Source organism: Nelumbo lutea, chromosome 3 (assembly GCF_056320005.1).
Source record: "Nelumbo lutea isolate HS-2025 chromosome 3, American lotus-T2T, whole genome shotgun sequence".
NCBI lineage: Eukaryota > Viridiplantae > Streptophyta > Magnoliopsida > Proteales > Nelumbonaceae > Nelumbo > Nelumbo lutea.
This window is the reverse complement of record NC_142686.1, coordinates 110,120,783-110,136,725: the sequence shown is the minus strand read 5'-3', so window position 1 is coordinate 110,136,725 and position 15,943 is coordinate 110,120,783. Positions and strand designations below refer to the sequence as shown.

The 15,943-nt window shown below is 39.9% G+C and overlaps 1 protein-coding gene across 4 annotated transcripts in view; it reads right to left on the bottom strand.

The window, feature by feature from the left end:
• The window catches only part of GEX2 (gamete expressed 2), a 33,461-nt gene that overhangs the window by 12,379 nt on the left and 5,139 nt on the right, over nt 1–15,943 (bottom strand). For all 4 annotated transcript variants that reach the window (XR_016109058.1, XM_088974766.1, XM_088974765.1 and 1 more), the window contains exons 4-8: nt 14,436–14,762; nt 11,622–11,828; nt 11,439–11,530; nt 11,212–11,353; nt 9,920–10,228 (exon numbers count right to left, since the gene is read on the bottom strand). Coding sequence is in view for 3 of the 4 variants with exons in the window: in XM_088974766.1 (XP_088830892.1) it covers nt 9,920–10,228; nt 11,212–11,353; nt 11,439–11,530; nt 11,622–11,828; nt 14,436–14,762 (1,077 nt within the window). In the remaining variant the exon portion in view is untranslated. The remainder of the gene's footprint in view (nt 1–9,919; nt 10,229–11,211; nt 11,354–11,438; nt 11,531–11,621; nt 11,829–14,435; nt 14,763–15,943) is intronic.

Below are 15,943 nucleotides of genomic sequence, written 5' to 3'. Positions count from 1 at the left end.
CTACTGAGAGAGCTTCATGAAAGTTGTAAAACTGTAGGTCATTCAAACCTGGTTACACTGCAAGTGCAGTGTTCGTATATTGTTCTGTGGACTCCTACAAAGTGTAGGTCATACAAACTAGTACTGCAGCTGCAGTGTTTGTGCTTGGTTCTCTGTGAAACCGAAAATCAGCAAGTGCCTAGTTGTGGACTGTAGCAGCTTTGTAAGGCAATGTGCCTTTGGTTTTGTGTACTTCTAAACCCAGAATCATGAACAGTGAAGATTCAGCTACATCCGGAATCTCCACAATGCTGAATGGAATGAGTGGGAGCAGTGACCTATCCTTCCCTATGGTTGTTCTTCTTGATGGATTAAATTACCTAGAGTGGTCAAGAGGGATCAAGTTATACATAACTGCAAGGGGAAAAATAGGCTACATAAATGGAAGAATCAAAGAACCACCTTCTGGAAATGCAAAACATGATAGATGGAATCAGGAGAATAGTATGGTTATGTCATGGCTTTTGATTTCCATGCAACCGCAAATAAGGAAGAACTTCATGTGGGCTGAAACTGCAAATGAGATCTGGGAATAGGCAAAATCCACATATTCTGAACTTCGACACTATGCCAAGATTTATCAACTACAAGCAGCCTCATCTACTTGTCAACAGGGGGAGAGAAGTTTATCAGGTTATTACTCTGACTTGACTACTGTTTAGAAGGGGTTGGACCATTACCAGAATATTGATTGGAAGTGTGATGAAGATGCAAATTTGTATAAGAAACTTGTCTCACAACAAAGAGTGTTTGCTTTTTTACATGATCTCAATCCTATCTATGAATCCATCAGAGTACAAATTCTAAGTTCTAAGGATCTTCCTTCAATTCAGGAGATCTATGCTCTTGTCCAGTCTGAAGAGAGAAGGAGAAACTTGATGAACAACACCGGAGGGGATGCAATTGTGTTGGCGGAAAAGGGGGGTACCTCTACTAGTGGTGGACCTTCTTCCAAGAGAGGGGATCTCTAGAAGAAAGCAGAAGATAAGGAAAAATTGTGGTGTACTAATTGTCAGAAGCCCTGACACACCAAAGATACTTGTTGGGATCTCCATGGGAAACCAAAGTGGGCTCAAGATCTACCTAAGAAGCAAGGCTCAGATGTAATTAGAAGGCCCGGGCAACAATGTACCTAGAAACACCACATGGCCAACATGGTTACTCGGGAGAATCAGCCCTCCACTTCTACTGTGACTCAAACACCACATGGCCAACATAGCTACTCTGGATCTGACCCAAGGGAGGATATTGTAAACTCCTTCCGTGACCATTTGGAGCTTTATGGTAGAGCAATTCGCCAGGTGGATGCTCCTCCCACCACCTCTTTTGCATCCACATCAAGTAATCCTGCCACAGCTTTCCATGTTGCTTCTCACAACCTTGACTCTCCATGGATCATTGATTCTGGAGCGTCAAAACATATGACTGGTATGTCCTCTTACTTTCAAACTTATCACCCTCTTTCTAGAAGAGATAAAGTGAGACTAGCTGATGGATCATACACTTGCATAGCTGGTCAAGGAACTCTCTCTCTTCTCCTCGGCCTTACTCTTTCTGATGTTCTTCATGTTCCAAAGTTCCCTATGAATTTGTTCTCAGTCAGTAGTGTTACAAATTCCTTAAACTGTTCTGTGACTTTTTTCCCTTCCTATTGTGTGATTCAGGATCTGGCCTCGAGGAGGACAATTGGTAGGGGACGTATGGTTGATGGACTCTACATGCTGGAGAATACGGCTGGCCTTCATGTTACAGAGTCTATGAGTCAGTTCAGAAAGAGTAAAATATATTTGTGGCATTGTCGTCTGGGCCATTTGTCCTTTGAGTCCTTGAAAGTTGTTTTCCTAGAACTGTGTAAGCCAGTGTCTGTTTCTAATTTTTCTTGTCAAACGTGTCAATTAAGCAAGCATCGTAGAACTCAATTTCCTCAAAGAAATAGTAAATCTGAGTTTCTTTTTCACATTGTGCATTCTGATGTGTGGGGCCATGTTACTTTACCTTCTGAGAGTGGCTACAAGTACTTCATTACCTTCATTAACGATTATTCCAGATACACTTGGGTATATCCAATGCGAACCCGTGAGGAAGTACAAAAAATTATCCAAGATTTTCAACGGAAGGTCTTAACCCAATTTCAGACCGAGATTCAAATATTTCAGTCAGACAATGCAAAAGAGTTTTTTCATAGTGACCTCATGGAGTTCTTTGCTTCACATGGCTCACTTCATCGGAGCTCTTGTGCCCGCTCGCCACAACAAAATGGTGTGGCTGAACGGAAGAACCAACACCTCTTTGAAGTGGCACGGAGTCTACTACTCCACATGAATGTTCCCAAACGATTTTGGCTTGAGATTGTCCTTTGTTCTACATACCTCATTAACCGAATGCCCTCTCGTTGGTTAGAGTACAAAGCCCCACATTAGCTTCTCTTTCCTAAGGCCCCTCTTCTTTCTATCCCTCCTCGTGTTTTTGATTGTCGGTGCTTTGTCCAAAACCTATCTCCCACCCGAGGAAAATTGGACTCTCGTGCTATCCCGTGCATATTTCTTGGCTACTCATTCTCTCAAAAAGGGTATCGTTGCTTTGATCCTGTTTCTCGGAGATTCTGTGTCTCCATGGATGTTACCTTCTTTGAAGATGAGCCCTTCTTTCCTGTTTCTCCTGAAGGGAAGTGTACCTCCTCTTCCTAATCCTTCTCCTCCTTCCCCTTCTCCTTCTGATCCTCCACCTTTCCGTGTTTTTTCTCGTCGTTGTAAAGGCCAACCAGGTTCAAGAGCTGTGGAGAATCCAGAGGTTGTACTTCAAGTGCCATCAAATTCCTCGAGGGAAGATCATACTCACTCAGGTAACTTGACTCCCAATGATGGTCCTGACCTCCCTGTTGCTAATGATCTTGACCTTCCTATTGCCCACAGGAAAGGTGTTAGGTCGTGCACCACTAAACACCCCATTTCCAACTTTGTTTCCTATGAGAACATTTCACCTTCATTTAGTACCTTCCTTACCTCCATTGACAGTATCCCTATTCCCAAGAATGTGGCAGAAGCTCTCTCAGTACCAGAATGGACAAATGCCATGAAGGAAGAAATTGATGCTCTTCACAAGAATGGCACGTGGGAACTTGTTGATCTCCCTAAGGGAAAGGATCCAGTTGGATGTAAATGGGTGTTCACTGTTACGCATGGGGCTGATGGAACCGTGGAGAGGTATAAAACTCGTTTAGTGGCAAAGGGTTTTACTCAAATATATGAAGTTGATTATGCAGAAACCTTTGCCCCAGTTGCCAAAATGAAATCTATTAGAGTACTTTTCTCTCTTGCTGCCAATCTGAATTGGGATCTACATCAGCTCGACATCAAGAATGCCTTCTTGAATGGTGACCTTGAAGAGGAAGTTTATATGGTTCAACCCCCCGGTTTTCTAGCTCAAGGAAATGAACAGAAAGTGTGCAAGTTAAAGAAGTCTTTATATGGGCTGAAGCAATCACCAAGAGCTTGGTTCAGCAGATTTCATAATGCAGTTCAGCAGAGGGGATACAAGCAATGTCAATCAGATCACACACTGTTTGTAAAAAGGGGAGAAGGTAAAATGGCTGCCCTAATAGTATATGTGGATGACATAATTGTTACTGGTGACTGAAATGATGAAATTCAAAGTTTGAAGGGCTTCCTTGCCACTCAGTTCAAAGTGAAAGATCTAGGTCCTGCCAAATACTTCATTGGAATTGAGGTTGCTCGATCAAAAAAGGATATCTTTATCTCCCAAAGGAAATATGTCCTAGACTTGCTTAAGGACACTGGAAGGATTGGGGTTAAGCCAACTGACTCTCCCATTGACCCCAACCATAAGTTAAGTGGTAGCCAAGGTGAACCTCTTAAGGATGTGAAGCAATTTCAGAGGCTTGTAGGGAGATTGTTGTACCTCTCTATGACTCGTCCAGACATAGCATATGTTGCTGGTGTCCTCAGCCAGTTCATGCATGCACCTAGGTCTACTCATCTTGGAGCAGCGGAGAGAATACTGTGGTATCTTAAGAAGTTCTCAGGTGCTGGCTTATTATTCCAGAAACATGGACATTTAAGAGTTGAAATTTACATAGATGCGGATTGGGCTGGATCTCAAAGTGATAGAAGGTCTACTAGTGGTTATTGCACCTTTGTAGGAGGAAACCTTATTACTTGGAGTAAGAAGCAAACCGTGGTAGCTAGATCCAGTGCTGAAGCTGAGTACTGTGCAATGGCACACAAAGTAGCCGAAGGTATGTGGATAAAGAATCTATTAGGAGAGTTGGGTTTTCCAGTGGACAAACCCATGACTCTACTTTGTGACAACAAGGTAGCTATAAGTATTGCTACTAACCCGGTACTACATGATAGAACAAAGCACATTGAAGTTCACAAGCACTTTATCAGAGAGAAAATCATCACAGGCGAAGTATGCACTCCATACATCAGCTCTGAAGACCAACTAGTAGACATCTTTACAAAAGGGCTAAACCATTCCAGACACCAAGATCTCTGTGACAAGTTGGGCATGATTGATATCTATGCCTCAACTTGAGGGGGAGTGTTGACAGATGTATTGTATGTACTGTACACAGGTTTAGTGCCCACAGGGGTATTTTTGTAATTTTGTAGACCTCTTGTGTTGTACGGCCAGTATAGTATAAATACAAATGCTTCACTCACATGAAGTAGTTCTTTTGAGGCCTTAAGTTTGCAACCTCTTCTCTTTTCCTTCTTCTTCTTCGTCCTTCCTTTCTTCTTCTTCTTCTTCTTCTTCTTCTGCTCAACATAAACAGTCCTATCTTAAGTATGGGGCACATCACTTAACATAAACATTACACATCAGCTTTAAACATAAATAGAAAGACTAAATTACCCCTATACAGTTCACACTAACAACTCTAAACACCTTGCCATCACCTCCACCTCTCTATAATCCAAATTTATCCCTGCCACACTGCTCTTTTCAAGGTTGACTCTCAAACTAGACATACTTTCAAACCTTTGCACCAACAACTTTAGATTCCTTAACTTCTCCAGGTACCCTCCTTCAGCAAAGACTAAAATATCATATCCAAATTGAAGATGGGTAACTGACATTCCAGACCTGCCTACTTTCCAGCCATTTATTAAATTCTCCCTATCAACTTTTGAGATCATTCTACTTAGCACATCAGCTAACAAGGTGAAAAGGAAGGGCGATAGAGGGTCTCCTTGCCTTAGTCCCCTACATACTGGGAAAAAATCCTTTAGCACTCCATTAATCCAGATGGAGAAGTGGCTAGAGCTCACACAGCCAAAAATCCACTAACACCACCTTTCTCCAAAACCACACTTCCTCAAGACTTGTAAAAGGAATTGCCAATCCACCAAATCATAGGCCTTTTCCAAATCAAGCTTACAAACAAATCCCTTCTTTTTGGATTTTCTCATTTCTCCCAGGCATTCATTAGCTACTAAGATTTAGTCTATAATTTGCCTCCCTTGTACAAAAGCCCCTTGGTATTTGTTCATTAGGGAAGGAAGAACCTCTTTAATCCTCAATGACAACACCTTAGCTATTGGTCTAAAATCCTTTGGGAGGATAGCGTCAATCTTCTTAGAGAATAAGGCTTGACTCCTGGGCTTACTATATGGTTGTCTACAAACTCTTTAAACACCTCACAAAGATCTTTCAAAATCTCTCAACAATCTTGATAAAGGTCATTGTACACCCATTTGGGCCTGGCGCCTTAGACCTATCCATCAAAAACATTGTCCTTCTAATCTCATCTTCTTCAAAACTTCTTTCCAACCAGCAAGCTTTTTCATTGCCCAGACTTGGCCAATCCAATCCTTCCAAGGGTAGCCTCTTAGCCAAGGGTCTTCCATACAGATTTTTGAAGTGATTGACAAAGGTTCTAGCTATTTCCTCTTGGTTTGCAATTACCTCCCCTTCTACTTCTAAATTGGCTATAAAATTTCTCTTTCAATGTCCACTTGCCAAATCATGGAAAAATCCAGTGTTTCCATCTCCTTCCTTAATCCATTGATGCCTTGATTTTTGTTGCCAACAAATCTCTTCCCTAAGCAACACATCTTCTAAGTCCTTCAATTGTCTTCTCTTCTCTCTATCATGTTCAATCAAAGTCCCTTGGGACTCCTTTTCATCTCACTCCCTTCCACCTTACTCTGCTTAGCTCTTCATCCCACCATTCCTTCACTTTAGCCTTAAACTTTGGATGTGTTAACCACATATTTTCTAATCTGAAGGGTCTAGGGCCATTGTTAAAGGATTCAACACTTATCTTAATTGGCCAATGGACAGAAGTGACTCTAGGCAAAGCTCCAAAGACTAAATTACCCCAATAGTCTTCTCAATCTAGGTTGAAGAGGAACCTATCCAATTTTGAACTCAAAGGGTTTTCTTGGAGGTTAGACCAAGTGAACTTGTGTTGCAACAGTGGGATCTCCTTTAGTTCACACTCCTCTATAAACTCATTAAATTTTCTCATACTTGTTGTGATTGACAGACAAGGGTAATTGGTTTCATCCGAGAATCTTACTACATTAAAGTCCCTTCCCACACACCATGGGCCATCCCATAATCCTTTTATTGGAAACAACTCCTCCCACATTTCATTCCGCTCTCTATAGGAATTAGGACCATACACATTGGTTGCTACCCACGTGAATCCATCCTTCACATTCCTATATTTGGTAGAAATAGAAAATCTCCTTATCAGTTCCTCCAAGGGTTCCATTGTCTCATCCTTCCAAACTATCACAATTCCCCCTGAGGCTCCACAAGATGGAGCTAATGACCAGCTCACTCCCCTAGATCTCCAAAAGCTTCTGGCCCATCTTGCATCTATCTCAGCCAATTATGTCTCTTGTAGGAACACAACATCAGGATTTTCCCTCCTAAGAAGATTCTTTAATACTCTTCTCTTCTTTGCGCTTCCCAGGCCTTTCACATTCCAACTTACTATTTTCACCAGAAAACTTTTTTCCAAAACCCTTCTTTCACCAACCTCCTCTCCTTACCCAGATTTCTTCCTCCTATCTCCCCTTCCACTAAACTCTAAATCCCCCTCAATATCTAAAAGTAATCTTTCCACCTTGGTTCATTTTTTCTTTTTGTTTTCCTTCCTGTTTTCATTTTTCCTATTGTATTTCTTCATCTTTTCCTTCCCCTCATTAAGATCTTCCCCTTTCAAGCCCCTAGCTCCCATCTGAAGCAACTCTATCCCTTTAACCTCTTTTACACCTTCAGTCCCTGCATCCTTCCTGGCCCCCTTCTTTCCCGAACTCGCTTCCACATAACCCTCTCTAATTCTGCATTCCTCAAAATCTGGACAAATCCACCCCCAAATTATTTCTATCTCCTCCTCCCTACCTTCTCTCCCATCACACACATACCTGGCTGAAAACAACCCAAGGCAGGGCTAAAAAGGCCTTTGGAATGGGACTTTACAGCTGAAGTCATGGATTTCCCCCTAGTCAGACATTGCGGTGAAGTGGTTTGGGTTAAATTAGCAGCCTCTTCCGGTCCCGTTCAAAGCAGACCCTGCCTCTGTATCTCCCTTCCTGGTCTACTTTCACATAACCCAGGGGAGTCCTGTCTCTCTGTGCCAAACCCCATACTGTACTACTCTCTTTGATTTTCTCACTCGATTAAGGAGGGTGTAGCTGGCACAACATCAATAGCCAACGTTTCAACCTTCCTACCTGTCTCGATCTCACCCCCAACAGTTGAATCGCCCTCTAGGAACAGAATCTCCGTATTGAAACTGCTTTCCTCCAGGAAATCCCCTTTAACGTGCAACTCAACACTACCTATACTATCTGCGTCCTTCGTGTTTGAATCTTCACTGTATTCCTCGTTTGACCAGTCCCCATCTTCTAAGAAAGTCAGATCTTTCCTTTTTGCGCACCTAGGATTTCGTCTTTCAGGCGAAATATTCCTTTGTTTATTCACAGGAATCCATTGTAGCGAGCTTCATCCAGTCGATTTCGTTCCTGAGCGGCAACCAGTGGAAGGTCGCGACTCGCGAGGTGGACGATGATAGACACATCGTTCCGTCTAGAAGAGCCCCCACCCCTGTTCGACCACGTGAGTTTTAAGTGATTCACGTGGTCCCCCTAACTCTTTTTCAAACGGGCTGTCCTAGGCTAGGCCCCTTTTAAGCCTTTGATTGTCGACCCAAACATCTTAATGGGCTTTTGCTGATTACCTGGCCCATGAATAACAACCTGCGATGGCACGTGACTTTTTGGAGAGTCACACGCTTTCAATCCTTCGTCCGGTTCAGAGTCGCTAGACCTGGGTTCGGTTCTTCCCTGAACCGACACCTTCTCCTTGTTTAAAACTTCAATATTGGCCTGTGCAAAAGTCTGACCTCCCTGCAGACTGTTTTCTTCTTCTCTCCAAAAGGTTTTTTCTATTTTAGTGTAAGTGATATTCTTGTTTGAACCAGCCAATCCCTTACTTCCACGCAGCTCTTCTTCAATTTTCTCATCTCCCTCCCTGCGAGCCTCTTTCCAGAGCAGAGCTTCAACGGATGAAGCCAACCAAACTGCATAGAACTGCCCTTCGACTCTCACCTCTATCTTCTGTGGTATCTCCTCTGGCTTTACTCCATTTAGTAGAATAGCAGCCGAGTAGAGGTCTCTCCAGAATACTCCACCAAGTGATCCTCCACATATCAATGCAATGGCTTCAGCAGTTTCTTGCTTCCACAGATGAGAAGGCAGGCTTAGCATTCGCACCAACACCCCATCTTCAACAAAGAAGTCTCTGGCATTTGACCCTGGACACCATCTTGAGATTGTAAAATTCCCAAGTTTAGCTTGGATGTTTAAGACCTCACCTTCTACTTTGTTCTCAAGCAAATCCAGCAGTGCCTTTCCTTTTCCAAAGGGAGTTAAAGATGAACATTTTCTGCAACTTCAATCTTGTTGTTAACAACTCTGCAACTTTCCTCCAGTCTTCAACATAGGTTGATGTTTTTACTATCAGTTTGTTTTCCCCCGTCAAATCCCTTTAGATATGTGTTTTCCTGCCCCAGTTGTCACTATTAGAGCCCCTTAATTGTTATCCTCAACCTGGTTACTAGTACTATTTGACTTCCCTTTACTGTTGAGTTTTCTTCTCTTTTAGCACCCAACCATTGCAGCAGTTCACTTAATACCCCAAGAACTTCCTTCCAACCCTGACCTTTCCTTCCCTGGGAAGGAAACAGTTTGCTTCCTACCCTTGCCAAAGTATTCCGTCATGGTTATGAAAGACCCTTTAGAGTTTCTCTTGCACTCTACTGCATATCTTCTTCCTGCTTCTGAAAGAAAATCCTTACAGCTGATGTGTTTACCCTTGTTACTTGCACCTTCCAAAAATTCCTTAAACCCTTCAATCACCCCCATACCTTCTACCAGCACCATCCCTCTCCTTTCTTCCCTAGTGTCAGTTCTTCGAAAAGAAGCTCCTTAGCTTCAATCTTCAATGTTTTTCTCCAGCGGCCTATCTCCACGAATCCTCCCATTGCGGCTTGATGGAGCACAATTGCAAGAAAGGATTCTTTATATGCGTCAAGTGTATAGAAATATTCCTAATTGCCTTTTTCTTTCTGATAGACAATGAATTTCAGGAAATACTAATTTCTGGATAGAAGTTTTGAACCCAAATCTTTTATATCAACACCCATATATTTCAAGACATGGACAAACCAGTATCTCCCATCCTAGCAATGATATTAAGTATATACCAACGCCATTGAAAGAAGAAAAAAAATCAAAATCATCTGATATATGTGCCACCATGTCATAATACAAATTTCATGCCCCATAACATTATTATAAGGGAGTGCTACATAATACAGAAGATAGCTACTGTAACTTACTGCTATACACATAAGCCCCAAAGGGACAAGGATACAAATACTTTCCCTCAAATGAAACGCAAATCTCATAGGTTCCAACATCCTTAGCTAGATAGTAACTAACGTATGATCCATCCTTGTTATCAGAAAACATCCAACTGAGGGATTCAGAATTGTTAATGGAAGCAATCACAAGGCTCAGCTTTGATTGTTGCGAAAGCACAGGATTAGAAAATGAATCCATGAGTTGAACCACTACTTCATTTTTAATGAGATTTTGTACTTTGGGTGAAAACTTAACAACGCGCGAAAGTGTTATATCAACCTCACCTGCAGACATGCACAAAACAATCATCAGAAAAGAAGAGTTAAAAGAATCATTACATGCAGCAATCATTACTAAATTAGAAGTTGACCGTGGATCTGAAAAATTAGTCTTGAAGCTGAATGATATTCCCTTAACAATTTGTCACACACGAGGGCTGAATGGTGTACCCATATACAAGAGTAGATTGGTAAAACTTTCCTAATGAGAGACTGGTTAGGGGAACTAGGGAAAGGTAGGAAAAAGAACGGTTGGACTAATTAGGACTGTGAACAGTGAGAAGAAAATAGGCAGAACTAAGTTTAGAATCTGCCCAACTGTAAATGGCCAAGTGGATGTTTTAAGTGTTTTCTCTTGAAGTTCTCTAGGGTTCTTAGGTGGAGCAATTTTAGCATTGCCCCAAGTTAAAACAGCAATTAAGTAAAAAAAAAAAAAACTAGAGAGAAGGACTCTGCTGATGCATGATCTTATTCAGTTAAAATCAGAGTTCTTTTCAACAAACAAGAGAACTAGCAAAAAAACACCAACTGCAGTTTCAAAGATCAATAGAAAATTGAAGAGAGAATGATAAAAACCGAGAATAACTAATGAAGAAGACAAAATAACAAGTGACAAGAAATTTGAAGTAAAAACTGAAGATACATTTGCATAGAATCAGTAAGAATAGAAAGTAACTTGTTGCCCAAAATTAAAAGAAAATAAGAACTTGGCTCGTAAAACATTGCGAAAACAATAAAAATTCTTATCCGCTTGTTCTTTAAATGACAATGCAAAAGGAATCATATTATTGACCTTCAACCAAAAAACATCAACTGTTCTCTCATGGTTATTAGTGAAGAAAGAATTCAGGGATATCCCTCAGTCTTTCTCATGGAAAGCATGTTTTCTCTATAGAAGTGACGTTTTTTTGTACATCCTGATCAATCCTTTTCTGATGAATACAATTTTAAAAGAGAATATCAACAAAAGAAACATATGAATGGGATACCTGCTTTTACTTCCATTAAAAAAGAATGACCACCATTGAGTGGGATATTCCCACAGAACACTTGAATCTCATAGGTCCCAGATCTTTCAGGAGTATAAATGACATCAAAGATGCTAGTCTGAAATTTTACACTTACAGTAGACTGACTTCAAATAGAACTGTTGTCAGTACACCAAAAAGTGCTACACAAACAAATACACACATAATCATATAAATTTGTTTCTTACATTATTATTTGGCTCAAGAAACAGTGCAGGATTACTTGCTATAACATTTTCAGCACCATAGCTATGTTCTCCAGTGGACATAGGCCTATCACCTGTTACATAGATGCATGCCTCTTGGTCTAAATATCAATTGAAAATATTCAATGAATTGAAACATTTAAGTAGCAGTTGAAGCTATTTTACCATCAGCAATTTGCACAGGATATATGTTAGCCAACACATCACTTGAATCAACTTTGCTCATGATTTTCACCCAAAGCGTTTCTGTATCTACTGGAGAGGGATAATGATACATATCATTCAGATAAACTGAAAAGTTTGAACTTTTCCCAGCAATAGAACCAGCTAAACCAGATCCATTGATGACGCTATTCAGTTCATCACAATAACCTATTTCAAAAAAAAAATCAAAAGGAAAAATAATTGGGTGAAAATTTGTCAACATAAATGGTTTATTTGAGCATACATATTCATGTAAGTGCACTATAAGGTTGACAAAATAGAATATTAAAAAATAGAAAAAAACAAGAAGTATCTGATAAAATCAAACAGTTCAGTCAATTAATGAAAACATGCTTTTACTAAATATATCATAGTTTAGGGACAGTAAGCCTCAACCTTATGCCAAATATTGCTATTGATAAGACTTAAATAACTCAAATCAGCTATAAAAAGTTATGTATGACAACTTATTCTAAGGGTGAACTTGTAACAAATATAGGGGAAAACTGAAAAGTAAAATAATATTTTTGAGGATTAAGTAAATGGATTGTATATTTGTGGCTAGAAGAATATATACGGTAGGTGGACGAGTGTTTGTCTAAGGATATTTAGTGCTAAAATTTCTGCAATGTGCAGAAATTTCTAAAAGAGAATATTTAATATCTTGAGATTGGAATAGAACTTCTTCATGCTGCTTTAAAGGAATGCTTAGGATAGTGAACTTACTAAGAAGATTTAATTTGGAAAGGTTCTGTGATGGTTTGGCATAACAAGATGAGAGTTTTCAAGATTAGGAACATATTTTTTTGTAATAAAATAAAATTTATTGAGAAAAGAAAGAAGAAGATACAAGGTAACAAGCAGTCACCCGATAGAGGAAATAAAAAACAATGCCACCCTAATTAAACCAAAGATTAAAATGAAGATCCAAAATCCATGCTCAAACTCCCCTATCATCAGTGACAGAACAAAGAAAAGATCCCCCAACTGTCAAAAGTTTCTCAAGATTAGAAACTTTTGACAACTAGGGTTTTAGTGGAGTTTTTGAAAATAATTTTAATAAGATGAAAAGGAAACTAAAATATAGGGTATGGATGAACCAAACATGGTTTTCACCAAGATCAAGTACTGATGATTTAAAGAGAGAAATCTCTCTTAGAGAAATGTGCAAGTTGAAAGTTGAAAAGAATTGAGGGAAGAATTAATAAGAATAATTACGTCATATATTTGATGTTAAATAATAGCTGTTGATTATTTCTTGTCTTTGATGGATGTTGGTGGATTAACTCAGAAAACTTGAAAGAGAAGACAGAGAAAGAAGAAAAACTTAGGAATCATTTATAGGGTTCCTAGAGTCACTCTAGGACTTAGGGAATTACTCACTAAGTCACACAAGCAGAAAATAATCTCCAAATTCACCACGTTTTTGGATCCAAACACAAAGCATATGGACTATAGTGGTGGCCAATCCTACAAAAAACTAGGGAAATTAAAATTTTAGAATTGCCACTATCATAAGATAATTCAATAACTCCTAGACTACCTAACTAATTGCCATGAAAAACACAACTAAGTTGTGCTATAAAATCAAACTTGAAGACCAAACTACACAGAAAACATGTAAAATGACCAAAACAAGGAAGTGACATTATTATACAGTAAAGATGCTACCAAACATCTCTAAAGAGACATACAGTGGTAAATGATATGACCATCCCTCCCAAGACCATAGATAGCCAACTATTCTAAGAGAGAGAGAGAGAGAGAGAGAGAGAGAGATTTTCTCTTGAATGGGCTAGCAAACTAATAAAGTAGTTGATTTCGGACTATCATTTGTATTCTTCAAATATTTTTCTTGATTCTCGTGTTATTGCCCAACCTATAGAGGATACTAGTTATTGTCCAAGTAAGACAATTGGCGGTTCAGGATGTCTAAAGTTAGCCAGTAGAAACTCAGAGACTTCAAACAAGACTACTAGAACCTCAACGATTATGTTAACCATAGGAAATTGCAAGGTTAGCCCTAATATGCACATTGAGTGGATACAATTTCCTTGAATTTCTCAGCCCAGTAAAGCCTATTTTGGTACAAGGAAGAAAATGAAGTATCTAACTAGATGTATGAAGGCATCAAAGCTTGAATATCTACTGTATGAAAAGTGAGAATAGATGTATCATGAGACATCCACAAATATAGTGCGCAATCTGGTATGGCATGATAAGATTGAATGCAGTAAAATGAGCATGCACTTTATCAAATAAAAGGCTGTTGGTTTACTTTTTGTGAAGAATGAATCACAAATAGCAAAGATTCCATGGAAAGTGTTGTGAAGACTATGACAAACCAGATCTTGAGCAGCCACTTTATTCAAAAAAATGCTGGAGGTTAGATCCTCATATAACAGTCCACACTGCATTGCCTGGACCATCATTTGATAATAGCCTTATTTATAAGTAACAAAGAAAGGGTCAATCAATAGGTCTCTAATCTCCACCTCCTCTCCTATATTACAGAATATACAAGTTAAACTGTATAATGTATTTAAGCATCAAAATAATTCATACAACCTAAACAAATGATTGTAAAGTAGTAAAGTACTCACTCCCAAAGACACACATACAGAAAATATACACTATAGAAAATATTGTACAAAGAAAATACTTCAGATACTGCCGATATGGGATCATATAGTGGTAAAAAGAGAAAAAAATGAGACATAATAAGGAATGAGACCAACAATATTTTCTCAACTTTCTTTAGCAACAACAGCATACCTACAAAGACAGTGTAGTCATAGGGCATATTGGAGATGCTCTGGTTCTGCTCCATATCAAAAATTGTCAGCACAAATTCCCCTGGTTCAAGTACACTGAAAGAAAATAACTGAATGCCTGGTATCACTTCTTTAAATTGCAAATCTGCTATTGGGATAGACAAGTTTGTTCCCTTTTCTACAACTTCAGCATCAAATTCATATAAACCCGGAACAAGATTCCCATACTGGTCTTTCTGGTGTATAAATATTTCCAGCTTAGAGAATATCTGCAAGACATTTGTTCCATAGTTCCATTTGGCCAAGCAGTTTGTTGTATCCAGAGATCCTATTGAGAGTCAAAGGAAATACGTGTTAATGAGGAATCATGAGCTAGACAGTTGCACTAAAAATAAATATAACAAGAAAAATATAAGGGAATCATAATGCATATAGTTTTGTGAGAAAGACAGGTATTCATCTTTCATAAGATTACATGTTAGTCAAAATATCAATGCCAGGAAAGCTACAAAATAGAGATGTAAAAAATGTTGAAGAAGAATGATCACAAGAAAGGGCCGTTTAGGAGCTGTAATGGTTTTTTAATGTCCAATAGTCACAATAAATAAGAAAAGAATAGTGAACAAGGTGATAAGGCCATTACTGGACTTCACATCCCAATTAAAAGCTCAGTGACCTAAGTCCATGATTAATGACAGAATCTAACTGTCACCATATGCTGAGTAGACCTGTTCATGGGCCGGGTAGCCCGACGGGCCGGCCCGGCCCAACCCCCGGACGGGCTTGTGCATAGATATTAGCCCGCGGGCTTGACCTTGGGCCTAAAAGCCTAACCCGACTCTATTACGGGCTGGGCTCGGGATTTGCCACAAAAGCCCGACCCGACCAAGTGTAACCTATTCTAAACCCTAGCCAAATAACCCTGTCCTATTCCCTCTCTTCAATCTTCATCTTCTATCTTCTCTCTTCACTCTCACTCTCAAGAACCGGCGCGAACCCAGAAGGCAGCCACCATTCACAGTCTCAGAGGCGACACATAAGCTCAGACACCGGTCGTCTCTCTCTCCGGTAGTGAGTCCTCTCTCTCTCTCTCTCTCTCTCTCTCTCTCTGTGTGTGTGTGTGTGTGTGTGTGTATTCCATCTTCTCAATGTTCTCATTCTCACCAGTGAACACCAACACCACCAGTGAACTCCAACGAACTCATTCTCACCAGTGAACTCCGACGAACTCACGATGCAATCTTTAATAAAAGTGAAAAAAAAAGCATTGTTAGGTCGGGCTTCGGGCTTTTTAAGAGGGCCGGGCTCGGGCCCAAGTTGTAGGCCCATTGGTTGGGCTCAGGCTCGGGCTCGGGCTCGGGCCTAAAAAAATCCTGTTAATGAGGTGGCATTTGATAACACTCCCCAAATGTCTACACCTGAAAAACTTTCTTTTCAGACATGCGACCTGTTTGTGTTTAGGTCTGATACATAAACTCTGATCAGATAAAATAGGTCTGAAATGGTGTG